The sequence below is a fragment of the Myotis daubentonii genome, chromosome 6 (genome assembly GCF_963259705.1).
Source record: "Myotis daubentonii chromosome 6, mMyoDau2.1, whole genome shotgun sequence".
Taxonomy (NCBI): domain Eukaryota; kingdom Metazoa; phylum Chordata; class Mammalia; order Chiroptera; family Vespertilionidae; genus Myotis; species Myotis daubentonii.
This window is the reverse complement of record NC_081845.1, coordinates 102,124,438-102,141,728: the sequence shown is the minus strand read 5'-3', so window position 1 is coordinate 102,141,728 and position 17,291 is coordinate 102,124,438. Positions and strand designations below refer to the sequence as shown.

At 56.9% G+C, this 17,291-nt stretch overlaps 3 protein-coding genes across 3 annotated transcripts; all 3 read left to right on the top strand.

Annotated features, from left to right (window-relative positions):
- The first annotated feature begins 1,307 nt into the window (after nucleotides 1-1,307).
- Nucleotides 1,308-2,300, top strand: LOC132237676 (aly/REF export factor 2-like). Its single transcript, XM_059702295.1, has 2 exons — nucleotides 1,308-1,371; nucleotides 1,570-2,300. The coding sequence occupies exons 1-2, from the start codon at nucleotides 1,308-1,310 to the stop codon at nucleotides 2,298-2,300; spliced, it is 795 nt and encodes a 264-aa protein (XP_059558278.1).
- A 4,348-nt stretch (nucleotides 2,301-6,648) lies between these two features.
- Nucleotides 6,649-7,605, top strand: LOC132237675 (THO complex subunit 4-like). The gene has a single exon (XM_059702294.1). It carries the CDS (start codon nucleotides 6,649-6,651, stop codon nucleotides 7,603-7,605), a length of 957 nt encoding a protein of 318 aa, XP_059558277.1.
- Nucleotides 7,606-11,955: 4,350 nt separating this feature from the next.
- Nucleotides 11,956-12,948, top strand: LOC132237674 (THO complex subunit 4-like). The gene is made up of 2 exons (XM_059702293.1): nucleotides 11,956-12,055; nucleotides 12,218-12,948. Exons 1-2 carry the CDS (start codon nucleotides 11,956-11,958, stop codon nucleotides 12,946-12,948), a joined length of 831 nt encoding a protein of 276 aa, XP_059558276.1.
- Nucleotides 12,949-17,291: the final 4,343 nt, after the last annotated feature.

The window sequence follows — 17,291 nt, the reverse complement described above, 5'->3', positions numbered from 1 at the left end:
CCCTGGTGGGGTCCCTCGGCCTGGCCTGTGGACATCCCCCGAGGAGTCCTGCTCCCACCACACTGGAAGCCCTCAAGGTGCCATTGGCACCTGGGCCCGCCCAAGGGAGGGGCCAAACCCTAAGCTGCTTTTCTGTAGGGAGATGCCTCCAGGGATATGCCTCTAGGGGCGTGGGGGTGTAGTGTGGGGAGTTGGGGGGGGGGTGTCTGGAACATTTCACAGAAATGCAGTAAACACCAACACAAGCACACACACACACAACTGTGGTACATCTACCCAGTGGAAGACTACACTGCGGTAATAAAGTGGGAAGAAGAAGGAATTCTTGCCAGCATGGATGGAACTGGAGAGCATTATGCTAAGTGAAATTCGCCAGTCAGAGAAAATTGAATACCACATGATCTCACTCATTTGTGGAATACAGAGAACAACATAGACTGACGAACAGGGACAGATCCATACACATCTATACCCCCGCTCTCTGACGGGGCTGTTTGACTGCTGGTGGCCTCTGGCGTCCTGGGCTCAGAGCTAAGTAACGAAAGCATACACATTTTATTCACATCCACCTCAGCCTCTGCCTCCCATGACCTCCAAGGGCCGCTACGTCCGGTGGGTTTGCGTCTCCGGTCTCCCCCTCCCCCATCCCGCACACCCCCCCTCCCACTCCCCCTCCCCCCCCCATGCAAATGGGACGGATGTTTTCAAGGGTCCATTGCCGAGAGATAGAATCAATTGCAATGAATGAAGAGAAATGAGCACAGAAATAAGAAAAAAAAAATAATAACATAAAGTAAAATAAAACCCGCCAACACTCTTCACGGGTCCCGGGTCGGAGGAGCCTGCCCAAGAGGCGCCCGCCGGTCAAGCACCCCAGGCATAGCAGCCACTTTCAGGAGAACCTTTCCTTGAGATGCGCCACCTGCCCCACCCTAAGGTTGGGGTCTCCCAAACGGTGACGCTTCATTCCTGGGAGCGGCTGATTGGTGGGCCTCTCTGGCTCCTCCCACCCACCACCGCTCTGGGACTATATAAGAAGGGGCGGCAGCACCTGGCAGGGTCTATGGTTCACAGACCTTCTCAGCCCTGAAGAAGGCGCGTCTGAACTCTGTTGTCTCCGTCTGAACAGCTGTCTGCGTGTCATTTCTGCTTCCGCGAGGAGTCCGTCCACACCTTTGGGAATCCCAGGGCCTGGACCCCAACATCTGGGGCCCGCTCAGGAACAGCTCCGGCGCCCGCGCGCGCTGCAAGGGAAGGGCCGGCGTGCTTCCCGCACGGGCTCGATCTGAGGCCGATTCCGGCCCGCCATGGCCGACAAAGTCAACATGTCTCTGGACGACATCATTGGGCCGAACCGGAGCCAGCGGGGCGGCAGCGGCGGGGCTAGGGACCGAAGCCAGGACCGAGGCCGGGACCGAGGCTGGGACCGAGGCCGGGACCGAGGCCGGGACCGAGGCTGGGACCGAGGCCGGGACCGAGGCCGGGACCGAGGCTGGGACCGAGGCCGGGACCGAGGCCGGGCCGGCTCCCAGGGAGGCCGCAATGGCGGAGCGCAAACCACCGCTCCAGTGAGCCGGGGCGGCGGGCCGTTCCGGAACCGGGCGGCCCTCGACCGAGGCAGGAACCGGCCGGCGCCCTACAGCAGGCCGCTGAGACAGCTTCCCGACGAGTGGCAACACGACCGCTGCCGCAGGGGCTTGGGCAGGGGCGCCGGCCCGGTGACCGGGGGGAAGCTGCTTCTGTCCAACCTGGCCTTCGGAGTGTCCGACGAGGACGTCCAGCAGCTGTTTGCGGAGTTCGGGCCTCTGAAGAAGGCCGGGGTCCACTACGACCGCTCCGGCCGCAGCCTGGGAACAGGCCACGTGCACTTTGCGCGGAAGGCAGACGCCCTCGAAGCCATGAGACAGTACCACGGCGCCCCTTTGGATGGCCGTCCCCTCAACATCCAGCTCGTCACCTCACAGATACACACGCAGCGCAGCCCGGTACAGAGTGTCAACAGGGGCGGGGTGACTCCACACCGAGGATCTGGAGGCTTGGGCGGAGGCAGCCGGGCTACAGGCCGGGGCACCGGACGCAATTCACAGCAACAGATCTCTGCGGAGGAGTTGGACGCTCAGCTGGACGCTTACAACTCCATGAGGAGCACCAAAAGGTTGGACGCCCAGGTGAACACTGGCGGCGCGCTGAGGGGCACCAAAAAGTGGGACTCCCAGAAGGACGCTTACAACCCGATGGGGGGCACCGAGGAGTTGGACGCCCAGCTGGACGCTTCCGACGCCATGATGGACACCAGCTAAAGCACCACCCAGCCAGTGCGTGCGTGCTGGAGCTAGGCCTGGAAACCGTCTCGCGGTGCTTCCCGAGGGCGGGCTGGCGGGGACCTGTGGCCAATTGGGGAGTTGTTTCTTCTGTTTTCAAATAGGATTGGAAACTCATGCAAAGTTTTCTCTTTAACGTTTATTTTATTAAAATAAAATTCCGAAAAACACCTGTGCTGTACCTAGTCATTTTGGGGATCAATTCTACTGGTAGCTATTGTGGAGGAGCTGGCGTTTTCACCTTGGCCATAATAAACAGAAATGGGTCTATTCAAAACCAACCAACCAACCAACCAACCAACCAACCAACCAACCAACCAACAAACCAAACAAACAAAAAAACAAACAAAGAAACTACTTCCCTCAACAACAACAAAAATCATAAATACAAAACAAAACAAACAAAACAAAAAAAAAAAAAACCTCCAAAAACAAAATACCTCCAAACAAAACAAAACAAAACAAAAAAAAAACTTCAAAAAAAAAAAAAAAAAGGAAAACAAACAAACAAAAAAACCTCCATAGAAAACACGCTGATGCAGCCTTTCAACGTTCTGACGCTTCGGCAAGCCCAGATGGCCAGGCCCGAACCTGGTCTCTGGGCGGGGGCCTGGCCATTCATCCACAGAGGGAGGGGGATGGGGGGTGGGGGTGGGGGAGGGGCGGTCGACCAGATGGCCTGGACCTGACACAGTCTTTGGCTGTGGATAACAGAGATTGGGTTGACTGGGGCCTGGGCCAAAGAGCTGGTCCCGCCCTCGGCTGGCCGAGAAGCGCCAAAGCAAGCCACCCTCCTGCAGCCGGAGCCAGGTGCCTGGACTTGACCGGAGCGGGGAAGGACGAGCAGGGGGCACGCTGTCTGCAAGAAGGCAGGGGCCGAAGGGTGGTCATGGATGCCGACCGACCATTCAGATCCAGAAGTGTCCGTGCGTGACTGCGGTTTTACACACACAGACGCACACGCGCACACGCACACGCACACGCAGAAGCACACCCACACCCACACCCACACCCACACACCTCCCCCCACTCCCGCCTGCACCCGCACCCGCACCAACAACACAAAGGTATTCATCCACCTTTGTGTAGTAAAAAGTATACTTGTGCAATGTTTTGTACTCGTATTATTCTGTGCTACGAAAACGGGGAAGTTAAAACGCGGGATTTGGGGCGGCCGGTAAAAGAGAGGGTAAAAGAGAGGGATTGACCTTTGCCCTTTCAAAATGGCGGCTGACTGGTTTGGCTCCGTGGACAGAGCATCGGCGTGCGGACTAAAGGGTCCCAGGTCCGATTCCAGCCGAGGGCATATACCTCGCTTGTGGGCACATGCCCAGCAGGAGGTCTGCAGGAGGCAGCTGATTGAGGTTTCTCCATCTTTGAGGTTTCTAATTCTCTATCCCCCTTCCTTCCACACGGTAAGAAGATCATTAGATAGATATTTAAAAGCAAAATGGCGGCTGCCAAGTCACCGGAGCCCAAATGGCGGGAAGTATGCCAGGGTCCCCCACATCACGGGACAGTGCATGAACACCAAGTTAGAGATCCACCTCATGCGCCGCATCCACCCGCCAGACGGCGAGATCTTCCGCAACTTCAAAGAGCTCTCCCCTGTGGTCCAGGAGACTGGCAAGCAGGTGATCCGGGAGCAGCAGCCGCGGCCGCAGCCGCAGCAAGAACACGGGACTGAGGAAAGCCAGGGCTATGGCTGGCGGAGCCCTGCCCAGCCCAGCGTCGGGGAGTCCAGGGCTGCAGCTTCGGAGGAGCAGCCCGTTCCGTTTCTTCTGGCTGTGGACGTGGGCTCGAGAGACCAGAATTACCCCCAGAGCCAGCAGGATGTGTTCCTATGTCCTGGAAACCGTTAGTGTGCACTTACCTACCTTCGTCTCCGCCAGGCGCCGCCCTGGGGTCTTCATCCTGTTCGATGAGAACCACTTCGGGTTCCTCTGGCTGTCGGCAAAACACTTCATCCTGTTTGGCAGAGTCCAGAACACCTTCCAGAATGGGGAGGCACCATCCCTGCAGGCCTTCCTGGGGATGCCCTGGAACATTCAGTCCGGGCCCCCTGGAAGGAGCAGCTTGCATGCACTTTGAAGACTGGATCTTCTGACTGGGTTTAAAAAACAAAACAAAACAAACAAACAAACAAACAGGCAAAAACCCTCCTCTTAAAATTAAAAACACACACACACACAACTTCTTAAAAGAAAAACAAAAAACAGCCCTGCCCACACACACACACACACACACACACACACACACACACACACACACACAGGCTTGCACGCGCGGGAGCGCGAAATAAAATAATAATAATAATAATAATAATAATAATAATAAAAATAAAAAATAAGCCCTCCTTAGTAATGACATTAATCCAGCCTTTCAATGCTTTCAACCCTTCGGCAAGCCCATGCGGCCCGGCCCGTACTTGGTCTCTGGACAGGGGCCTGAGCATTCATCCAGAGAGGGAGCTGGACCCGAGGGCCCAGCCCAAGCATGGCATAAGAGCCCGTCCCGCCCTCTGCTGGTCGAGTAGCGCTAATGCAAGTCACCCTCCCGCAGCCACCTCTGGGGAAGGCAGAAACAGGTGCCGGGACTTGACCTGAGGGGGGAAGGACAAGCCAGCAGGGGGCGCGCCGCCTACGAGAAGGCAGGGGCTGAAGGGTGCTCATGGATGCCGACGGACCATTCACATCAAGGAGCGTCTGTGCGTGACTGGGTGTTTACGTCCGCAGTCACGCACAGACAAGCACTCGCCGCACTCAGACCCTGCTCCGAAGGGCCCCACAGACACAGGGACGAGTCATGCCCTCCCTCGGTAGGGCTAAGCTGTTTGACTGCAGACAGATGGCATTCTCTCCCTAGGCCCCCACTCTGCACCCTGTTCAGAAGGGTACCCTCGCCCTGGCCCTCAGCTTCTTCAACTCCAGCTTCCCGTCTTCCTGAGAACTGACCCGTTTATGCAAATCAATTTCACCTGACTCAGCCTCAGTGTCCTCTTCCAGAGATGGGTTCATGTCGCCTGCAAGGTGTCCCTGCTCCCACCACACTGGAAGCCCTCAAGGTGCCATTGGCACCTGGGCCCGCCCAAGGGAGGGGCCAAACCCTAAGCTGCTTTTCTGTAGGGAGATGCCTCCAGGGATATGCCTCTAGGGGCGTGGGGGTGTAGTGTGGGGAGTGGGGGGGGTGTGTGTGTCTGGAACATTTCACAGAAATGCAGTAAACACCAACACGAACACACACACACACACACACACACACACACACACACACACACAACTGTGGTACATCTACCCAGTGGAAGACTACACTGCGGTAATAAAGTGGGAAGAAGAAGGAATTCTTGCCAGCATGGATGGAACTGGAGAGCATTATGCTAAGTGAAATTCGCCAGTCAGAGAAAATTGAATACCACATGATCTCACTCATTTGTGGAATACAGAGAACAACATAGACTGACGAACAGGGACAGATCCATACACATCTATACCCCCGCTCTCTGACGGGGCTGTTTGACTGCTGGTGGCCTCTGGCGTCCTGGGCTCAGAGCTAAGTAACGAAAGCATACACATTTTATTCACATCCACCTCAGCCTCTGCCTCCCATGACCTCCAAGGGCCGCTACGTCCGGTGGGTTTGCGTCTCCGGTCTCCCCCTCCCCCATCCCGCACACCCCCCCTCCCACTCCCCCTCCCCCCCCCCCATGCAAATGGGACGGATGTTTTCAAGGGTCCATTGCCGAGAGATAGAATCAATTGCAATGAATGAAGAGAAATGAGCACAGAAATAAGAAAAAAAAAATAATAACATAAAGTAAAATAAAACCCGCCAACACTCTTCACGGGTCCCGGGTCGGAGGAGCCTGCCCAAGAGGCGCCCGCCGGTCAAGCACCCCAGGCATAGCAGCCACTTTCAGGAGAACCTTTCCTTGAGATGCGCCACCTGCCCCACCCTAAGGTTGGGGTCTCCCAAACGGTGACGCTTCATTCCTGGGAGCGGCTGATTGGTGGGCCTCTCTGGCTCCTCCCACCCACCACCGCTCTGGGACTATATAAGAAGGGGCGGCAGCACCTGGCAGGGTCTATGGTTCACAGACCTTCTCAGCCCTGAAGAAGGCGCGTCTGAACTCTGTTGTCTCCGTCTGAACAGCTGTCTGCGTGTCATTTCTGCTTCCGCGAGGAGTCCGTCCACACCTTTGGGAATCCCAGGGCCTGGACCCCAACATCTGGGGCCCGCTCAGGAACAGCTCCGGCGCCCGCGCGCGCTGCAAGGGAAGGGCCGGCGTGCTTCCCGCACGGGCTCGATCTGAGGCCGATTCCGGCCCGCCATGGCCGACAAAGTCAACATGTCTCTGGACGACATCATTGGGCCGAACCGGAGCCAGCGGGGCGGCAGCGGCGGGGCTAGGGACCGAAGCCAGGACCGAGGCCGGGACCGAGGCTGGGACCGAGGCCGGGACCGAGGCCGGGACCGAGGCTGGGACCGAGGCCGGGACCGAGGCCGGGCCGGCTCCCAGGGAGGCCGCAATGGCGGAGCGCAAACCACCGCTCCAGTGAGCCGGGGCGGCGGGCCGTTCCGGAACCGGGCGGCCCTCGACCGAGGCAGGAACCGGCCGGCGCCCTACAGCAGGCCGCTGAGACAGCTTCCCGACGAGTGGCAACACGACCGCTGCCGCAGGGGCTTGGGCAGGGGCGCCGGCCCGGTGACCGGGGGGAAGCTGCTTCTGTCCAACCTGGCCTTCGGAGTGTCCGACGAGGACGTCCAGCAGCTGTTTGCGGAGTTCGGGCCTCTGAAGAAGGCCGGGGTCCACTACGACCGCTCCGGCCGCAGCCTGGGAACAGGCCACGTGCACTTTGCGCGGAAGGCAGACGCCCTCGAAGCCATGAGACAGTACCACGGCGCCCCTTTGGATGGCCGTCCCCTCAACATCCAGCTCGTCACCTCACAGATACACACGCAGCGCAGCCCGGTACAGAGTGTCAACAGGGGCGGGGTGACTCCACACCGAGGATCTGGAGGCTTGGGCGGAGGCAGCCGGGCTACAGGCCGGGGCACCGGACGCAATTCACAGCAACAGATCTCTGCGGAGGAGTTGGACGCTCAGCTGGACGCTTACAACTCCATGAGGAGCACCAAAAGGTTGGACGCCCAGGTGAACACTGGCGGCGCGCTGAGGGGCACCAAAAAGTGGGACTCCCAGAAGGACGCTTACAACCCGATGGGGGGCACCGAGGAGTTGGACGCCCAGCTGGACGCTTCCGACGCCATGATGGACACCAGCTAAAGCACCACCCAGCCAGTGCGTGCGTGCTGGAGCTAGGCCTGGAAACCGTCTCGCGGTGCTTCCCGAGGGCGGGCTGGCGGGGACCTGTGGCCAATTGGGGAGTTGTTTCTTCTGTTTTCAAATAGGATTGGAAACTCATGCAAAGTTTTCTCTTTAACGTTTATTTTATTAAAATAAAATTCCGAAAAACACCTGTGCTGTACCTAGTCATTTTGGGGATCAATTCTACTGGTAGCTATTGTGGAGGAGCTGGCGTTTTCACCTTGGCCATAATAAACAGAAATGGGTCTATTCAAAACCAACCAACCAACCAACCAACCAACCAACCAACCAACAAACCAAACAAACAAAAAAACAAACAAAGAAACTACTTCCCTCAACAACAACAAAAATCATAAATACAAAACAAAACAAAACAAAACAAAAAAAAAAACCTCCAAAAACAAAATACCTCCAAACAAAACAAAACAAAACAAAAAAAAAACTTCAAAAAAAAAAAAAAAAAGGAAAACAAACAAACAAAAAAACCTCCATAGAAAACACGCTGATGCAGCCTTTCAACGTTCTGACGCTTCGGCAAGCCCAGATGGCCAGGCCCGAACCTGGTCTCTGGGCGGGGGCCTGGCCATTCATCCACAGAGGGAGGGGGATGGGGGGTGGGGGTGGGGGAGGGGCGGTCGACCAGATGGCCTGGACCTGACACAGTCTTTGGCTGTGGATAACAGAGATTGGGTTGACTGGGGCCTGGGCCAAAGAGCTGGTCCCGCCCTCGGCTGGCCGAGAAGCGCCAAAGCAAGCCACCCTCCTGCAGCCGGAGCCAGGTGCCTGGACTTGACCGGAGCGGGGAAGGACGAGCAGGGGGCACGCTGTCTGCAAGAAGGCAGGGGCCGAAGGGTGGTCATGGATGCCGACCGACCATTCAGATCCAGAAGTGTCCGTGCGTGACTGCGGTTTTACACACACAGACGCACACGCGCACACGCACACGCACACGCAGAAGCACACCCACACCCACACCCACACCCACACACCTCCCCCCACTCCCGCCTGCACCCGCACCCGCACCAACAACACAAAGGTATTCATCCACCTTTGTGTAGTAAAAAGTATACTTGTGCAATGTTTTGTACTCGTATTATTCTGTGCTACGAAAACGGGGAAGTTAAAACGCGGGATTTGGGGCGGCCGGTAAAAGAGAGGGTAAAAGAGAGGGATTGACCTTTGCCCTTTCAAAATGGCGGCTGACTGGTTTGGCTCCGTGGACAGAGCATCGGCGTGCGGACTAAAGGGTCCCAGGTCCGATTCCAGCCGAGGGCATATACCTCGCTTGTGGGCACATGCCCAGCAGGAGGTCTGCAGGAGGCAGCTGATTGAGGTTTCTCCATCTTTGAGGTTTCTAATTCTCTATCCCCCTTCCTTCCACACGGTAAGAAGATCATTAGATAGATATTTAAAAGCAAAATGGCGGCTGCCAAGTCACCGGAGCCCAAATGGCGGGAAGTATGCCAGGGTCCCCCACATCACGGGACAGTGCATGAACACCAAGTTAGAGATCCACCTCATGCGCCGCATCCACCCGCCAGACGGCGAGATCTTCCGCAACTTCAAAGAGCTCTCCCCTGTGGTCCAGGAGACTGGCAAGCAGGTGATCCGGGAGCAGCAGCTGCGGCCGCAGCCGCAGCCGCAGCAAGAACACGGGACTGAGGAAAGCCAGGGCTATGGCTGGCGGAGCCCTGCCCAGCCCAGCGTCGGGGAGTCCAGGGCTGCAGCTTCGGAGGAGCAGCCCGTTCCGTTTCTTCTGGCTGTGGACGTGGGCTCGAGAGACCAGAATTACCCCCAGAGCCAGCAGGATGTGTTCCTATGTCCTGGAAACCGTTAGTGTGCACTTACCTACCTTCGTCTCCGCCAGGCGCCGCCCTGGGGTCTTCATCCTGTTCGATGAGAACCACTTCGGGTTCCTCTGGCTGTCGGCAAAACACTTCATCCTGTTTGGCAGAGTCCAGAACACCTTCCAGAATGGGGAGGCACCATCCCTGCAGGCCTTCCTGGGGATGCCCTGGAACATTCAGTCCGGGCCCCCTGGAAGGAGCAGCTTGCATGCACTTTGAAGACTGGATCTTCTGACTGGGTTTAAAAAACAAAACAAAACAAACAAACAAACAAACAGGCAAAAACCCTCCTCTTAAAATTAAAAACACACACACACACAACTTCTTAAAAGAAAAACAAAAAACAGCCCTGCCCACACACACACACACACACACACACACACACACACACACACACACACACAGGCTTGCACGCGCGGGAGCGCGAAATAAAATAATAATAATAATAATAATAATAATAATAATAATAAAAATAAAAAATAAGCCCTCCTTAGTAATGACATTAATCCAGCCTTTCAATGCTTTCAACCCTTCGGCAAGCCCATGCGGCCCGGCCCGTACTTGGTCTCTGGACAGGGGCCTGAGCATTCATCCAGAGAGGGAGCTGGACCCGAGGGCCCAGCCCAAGCATGGCATAAGAGCCCGTCCCGCCCTCTGCTGGTCGAGTAGCGCTAATGCAAGTCACCCTCCCGCAGCCACCTCTGGGGAAGGCAGAAACAGGTGCCGGGACTTGACCTGAGGGGGGAAGGACAAGCCAGCAGGGGGCGCGCCGCCTACGAGAAGGCAGGGGCTGAAGGGTGCTCATGGATGCCGACGGACCATTCACATCAAGGAGCGTCTGTGCGTGACTGGGTGTTTACGTCCGCAGTCACGCACAGACAAGCACTCGCCGCACTCAGACCCTGCTCCGAAGGGCCCCACAGACACAGGGACGAGTCATGCCCTCCCTCGGTAGGGCTAAGCTGTTTGACTGCAGACAGATGGCATTCTCTCCCTAGGCCCCCACTCTGCACCCTATTCAGAAGGGTACCCTCGCCCTGGCCCTCAGCTTCTTCAACTCCAGCTTCCCGTCTTCCTGAGAACTGACCCGTTTATGCAAATCAATTTCACCTGACTCAGCCTCAGTGTCCTCTTCCAGAGATGGGTTCATGTCGCCTGCAAGGTGTCCCTGCTCCCACCACACTGGAAGCCCTCAAGGTGCCATTGGCACCTGGGCCCGCCCAAGGGAGGGGCCAAACCCTAAGCTGCTTTTCTGTAGGGAGATGCCTCCAGGGATATGCCTCTAGGGGCGTGGGGGTGTAGTGTGGGGAGTGGGGGGGGTGTGTGTGTCTGGAACATTTCACAGAAATGCAGTAAACACCAACACGAACACACACACACACACACACACACACACACACACACACACACACAACTGTGGTACATCTACCCAGTGGAAGACTACACTGCGGTAATAAAGTGGGAAGAAGAAGGAATTCTTGCCAGCATGGATGGAACTGGAGAGCATTATGCTAAGTGAAATTCGCCAGTCAGAGAAAATTGAATACCACATGATCTCACTCATTTGTGGAATACAGAGAACAACATAGACTGACGAACAGGGACAGATCCATACACATCTATACCCCCGCTCTCTGACGGGGCTGTTTGACTGCTGGTGGCCTCTGGCGTCCTGGGCTCAGAGCTAAGTAACGAAAGCATACACATTTTATTCACATCCACCTCAGCCTCTGCCTCCCATGACCTCCAAGGGCCGCTACGTCCGGTGGGTTTGCGTCTCCGGTCTCCCCCTCCCCCATCCCGCACACCCCCCCTCCCACTCCCCCTCCCCCCCCCCATGCAAATGGGACGGATGTTTTCAAGGGTCCATTGCCGAGAGATAGAATCAATTGCAATGAATGAAGAGAAATGAGCACAGAAATAAGAAAAAAAAAATAATAACATAAAGTAAAATAAAACCCGCCAACACTCTTCACGGGTCCCGGGTCGGAGGAGCCTGCCCAAGAGGCGCCCGCCGGTCAAGCACCCCAGGCATAGCAGCCACTTTCAGGAGAACCTTTCCTTGAGATGCGCCACCTGCCCCACCCTAAGGTTGGGGTCTCCCAAACGGTGACGCTTCATTCCTGGGAGCGGCTGATTGGTGGGCCTCTCTGGCTCCTCCCACCCACCACCGCTCTGGGACTATATAAGAAGGGGCGGCAGCACCTGGCAGGGTCTATGGTTCACAGACCTTCTCAGCCCTGAAGAAGGCGCGTCTGAACTCTGTTGTCTCCGTCTGAACAGCTGTCTGCGTGTCATTTCTGCTTCCGCGAGGAGTCCGTCCACACCTTTGGGAATCCCAGGGCCTGGACCCCAACATCTGGGGCCCGCTCAGGAACAGCTCCGGCGCCCGCGCGCGCTGCAAGGGAAGGGCCGGCGTGCTTCCCGCACGGGCTCGATCTGAGGCCGATTCCGGCCCGCCATGGCCGACAAAGTCAACATGTCTCTGGACGACATCATTGGGCCGAACCGGAGCCAGCGGGGCGGCAGCGGCGGGGCTAGGGACCGAAGCCAGGACCGAGGCCGGGACCGAGGCTGGGACCGAGGCCGGGACCGAGGCCGGGACCGAGGCTGGGACCGAGGCCGGGACCGAGGCCGGGACCGAGGCTGGGACCGAGGCCGGGACCGAGGCCGGGCCGGCTCCCAGGGAGGCCGCAATGGCGGAGCGCAAACCACCGCTCCAGTGAGCCGGGGCGGCGGGCCGTTCCGGAACCGGGCGGCCCTCGACCGAGGCAGGAACCGGCCGGCGCCCTACAGCAGGCCGCTGAGACAGCTTCCCGACGAGTGGCAACACGACCGCTGCCGCAGGGGCTTGGGCAGGGGCGCCGGCCCGGTGACCGGGGGGAAGCTGCTTCTGTCCAACCTGGCCTTCGGAGTGTCCGACGAGGACGTCCAGCAGCTGTTTGCGGAGTTCGGGCCTCTGAAGAAGGCCGGGGTCCACTACGACCGCTCCGGCCGCAGCCTGGGAACAGGCCACGTGCACTTTGCGCGGAAGGCAGACGCCCTCGAAGCCATGAGACAGTACCACGGCGCCCCTTTGGATGGCCGTCCCCTCAACATCCAGCTCGTCACCTCACAGATACACACGCAGCGCAGCCCGGTACAGAGTGTCAACAGGGGCGGGGTGACTCCACACCGAGGATCTGGAGGCTTGGGCGGAGGCAGCCGGGCTACAGGCCGGGGCACCGGACGCAATTCACAGCAACAGATCTCTGCGGAGGAGTTGGACGCTCAGCTGGACGCTTACAACTCCATGAGGAGCACCCAAAGGTTGGACGCCCAGGTGAACACTGGCGGCGCGCTGAGGGGCACCAAAAAGTGGGACTCCCAGAAGGACGCTTACAACCCGATGGGGGGCACCGAGGAGTTGGACGCCCAGCTGGACGCTTCCGACGCCATGATGGACACCAGCTAAAGCACCACCCAGCCAGTGCGTGCGTGCTGGAGCTAGGCCTGGAAACCGTCTCGCGGTGCTTCCCGAGGGCGGGCTGGCGGGGACCTGTGGCCAATTGGGGAGTTGTTTCTTCTGTTTTCAAATAGGATTGGAAACTCATGCAAAGTTTTCTCTTTAACGTTTATTTTATTAAAATAAAATTCCGAAAAACACCTGTGCTGTACCTAGTCATTTTGGGGATCAATTCTACTGGTAGCTATTGTGGAGGAGCTGGCGTTTTCACCTTGGCCATAATAAACAGAAATGGGTCTATTCAAAACCAACCAACCAACCAACCAACCAACCAACCAACCAACCAACAAACCAAACAAACAAAAAAACAAACAAAGAAACTACTTCCCTCAACAACAACAAAAATCATAAATACAAAACAAAACAAACAAAAAAAAAAAAAAAAACCTCCAAAAACAAAATACCTCCAAACAAAACAAAACAAAACAAAAAAAAAACTTCAAAAAAAAAAAAAAAAAGGAAAACAAACAAACAAAAAAACCTCCATAGAAAACACGCTGATGCAGCCTTTCAACGTTCTGACGCTTCGGCAAGCCCAGATGGCCAGGCCCGAACCTGGTCTCTGGGCGGGGGCCTGGCCATTCATCCACAGAGGGAGGGGGATGGGGGGTGGGGGTGGGGGAGGGGCGGTCGACCAGATGGCCTGGACCTGACACAGTCTTTGGCTGTGGATAACAGAGATTGGGTTGACTGGGGCCTGGGCCAAAGAGCTGGTCCCGCCCTCGGCTGGCCGAGAAGCGCCAAAGCAAGCCACCCTCCTGCAGCCGGAGCCAGGTGCCTGGACTTGACCGGAGCGGGGAAGGACGAGCAGGGGGCACGCTGTCTGCAAGAAGGCAGGGGCCGAAGGGTGGTCATGGATGCCGACCGACCATTCAGATCCAGAAGTGTCCGTGCGTGACTGCGGTTTTACACACACAGACGCACACGCGCACACGCACACGCACACGCAGAAGCACACCCACACCCACACCCACACCCACACACCTCCCCCCACTCCCGCCTGCACCCGCACCCGCACCAACAACACAAAGGTATTCATCCACCTTTGTGTAGTAAAAAGTATACTTGTGCAATGTTTTGTACTCGTATTATTCTGTGCTACGAAAACGGGGAAGTTAAAACGCGGGATTTGGGGCGGCCGGTAAAAGAGAGGGTAAAAGAGAGGGATTGACCTTTGCCCTTTCAAAATGGCGGCTGACTGGTTTGGCTCCGTGGACAGAGCATCGGCGTGCGGACTAAAGGGTCCCAGGTCCGATTCCAGCCGAGGGCATATACCTCGCTTGTGGGCACATGCCCAGCAGGAGGTCTGCAGGAGGCAGCTGATTGAGGTTTCTCCATCTTTGAGGTTTCTAATTCTCTATCCCCCTTCCTTCCACACGGTAAGAAGATCATTAGATAGATATTTAAAAGCAAAATGGCGGCTGCCAAGTCACCGGAGCCCAAATGGCGGGAAGTATGCCAGGGTCCCCCACATCACGGGACAGTGCATGAACACCAAGTTAGAGATCCACCTCATGCGCCGCATCCACCCGCCAGACGGCGAGATCTTCCGCAACTTCAAAGAGCTCTCCCCTGTGGTCCAGGAGACTGGCAAGCAGGTGATCCGGGAGCAGCAGCCGCGGCCGCAGCCGCAGCCGCAGCAAGAACACGGGACTGAGGAAAGCCAGGGCTATGGCTGGCGGAGCCCTGCCCAGCCCAGCGTCGGGGAGTCCAGGGCTGCAGCTTCGGAGGAGCAGCCCGTTCCGTTTCTTCTGGCTGTGGACGTGGGCTCGAGAGACCAGAATTACCCCCAGAGCCAGCAGGATGTGTTCCTATGTCCTGGAAACCGTTAGTGTGCACTTACCTACCTTCGTCTCCGCCAGGCGCCGCCCTGGGGTCTTCATCCTGTTCGATGAGAACCACTTCGGGTTCCTCTGGCTGTCGGCAAAACACTTCATCCTGTTTGGCAGAGTCCAGAACACCTTCCAGAATGGGGAGGCACCATCCCTGCAGGCCTTCCTGGGGATGCCCTGGAACATTCAGTCCGGGCCCCCTGGAAGGAGCAGCTTGCATGCACTTTGAAGACTGGATCTTCTGACTGGGTTTAAAAAACAAAACAAAACAAACAAACAAACAAACAGGCAAAAACCCTCCTCTTAAAATTAAAAACACACACACACACAACTTCTTAAAAGAAAAACAAAAAACAGCCCTGCCCACACACACACACACACACACACACACACACACACACACACACACAGGCTTGCACGCGCGGGAGCGCGAAATAAAATAATAATAATAATAATAATAATAATAATAATAAAAATAAAAAATAAGCCCTCCTTAGTAATGACATTAATCCAGCCTTTCAATGCTTTCAACCCTTCGGCAAGCCCATGCGGCCCGGCCCGTACTTGGTCTCTGGACAGGGGCCTGAGCATTCATCCAGAGAGGGAGCTGGACCCGAGGGCCCAGCCCAAGCATGGCATAAGAGCCCGTCCCGCCCTCTGCTGGTCGAGTAGCGCTAATGCAAGTCACCCTCCCGCAGCCACCTCTGGGGAAGGCAGAAACAGGTGCCGGGACTTGACCTGAGGGGGGAAGGACAAGCCAGCAGGGGGCGCGCCGCCTACGAGAAGGCAGGGGCTGAAGGGTGCTCATGGATGCCGACGGACCATTCACATCAAGGAGCGTCTGTGCGTGACTGGGTGTTTACGTCCGCAGTCACGCACAGACAAGCACTCGCCGCACTCAGACCCTGCTCCGAAGGGCCCCACAGACACAGGGACGAGTCATGCCCTCCCTCGGTAGGGCTAAGCTGTTTGACTGCAGACAGATGGCATTCTCTCCCTAGGCCCCCACTCTGCACCCTGTTCAGAAGGGTACCCTCGCCCTGGCCCTCAGCTTCTTCAACTCCAGCTTCCCGTCTTCCTGAGAACTGACCCGTTTATGCAAATCAATTTCACCTGACTCAGCCTCAGTGTCCTCTTCCAGAGATGGGTTCATGTCGCCTGCAAGGTGTCCCTGCTCCCACCACACTGGAAGCCCTCAAGGTGCCATTGGCACCTGGGCCCGCCCAAGGGAGGGGCCAAACCCTAAGCTGCTTTTCTGTAGGGAGATGCCTCCAGGGATATGCCTCTAGGGGCGTGGGGGTGTAGTGTGGGGAGTGGGGGGGGTGTGTGTGTCTGGAACATTTCACAGAAATGCAGTAAACACCAACACGAACACACACACACACACACACACACACACACACACACACACAACTGTGGTACATCTACCCAGTGGAAGACTACACTGCGGTAATAAAGTGGGAAGAAGAAGGAATTCTTGCCAGCATGGATGGAACTGGAGAGCATTATGCTAAGTGAAATTCGCCAGTCAGAGAAAATTGAATACCACATGATCTCACTCATTTGTGGAATACAGAGAACAACATAGACTGACGAACAGGGACAGATCCATACACATCTATACCCCCGCTCTCTGACGGGGCTGTTTGACTGCTGGTGGCCTCTGGCGTCCTGGGCTCAGAGCTAAGTAACGAAAGCATACACATTTTATTCACATCCACCTCAGCCTCTGCCTCCCATGACCTCCAAGGGCCGCTACGTCCGGTGGGTTTGCGTCTCCGGTCTCCCCCTCCCCCATCCCGCACACCCCCCCTCCCACTCCCCCTCCCCCCCCCCATGCAAATGGGACGGATGTTTTCAAGGGTCCATTGCCGAGAGATAGAATCAATTGCAATGAATGAAGAGAAATGAGCACAGAAATAAGAAAAAAAAAATAATAACATAAAGTAAAATAAAACCCGCCAACACTCTTCACGGGTCCCGGGTCGGAGGAGCCTGCCCAAGAGGCGCCCGCCGGTCAAGCACCCCAGGCATAGCAGCCACTTTCAGGAGAACCTTTCCTTGAGATGCGCCACCTGCCCCACCCTAAGGTTGGGGTCTCCCAAACGGTGACGCTTCATTCCTGGGAGCGGCTGATTGGTGGGCCTCTCTGGCTCCTCCCACCCACCACCGCTCTGGGACTATATAAGAAGGGGCGGCAGCACCTGGCAGGGTCTATGGTTCACAGACCTTCTCAGCCCTGAAGAAGGCGCGTCTGAACTCTGTTGTCTCCGTCTGAACAGCTGTCTGCGTGTCATTTCTGCTTCCGCGAGGAGTCCGTCCACACCTTTGGGAATCCCAGGGCCTGGACCCCAACATCTGGGGCCCGCTCAGGAACAGCTCCGGCGCCCGCGCGCGCTGCAAGGGAAGGGCCGGCGTGCTTCCCGCACGGGCTCGATCTGAGGCCGATTCCGGCCCGCC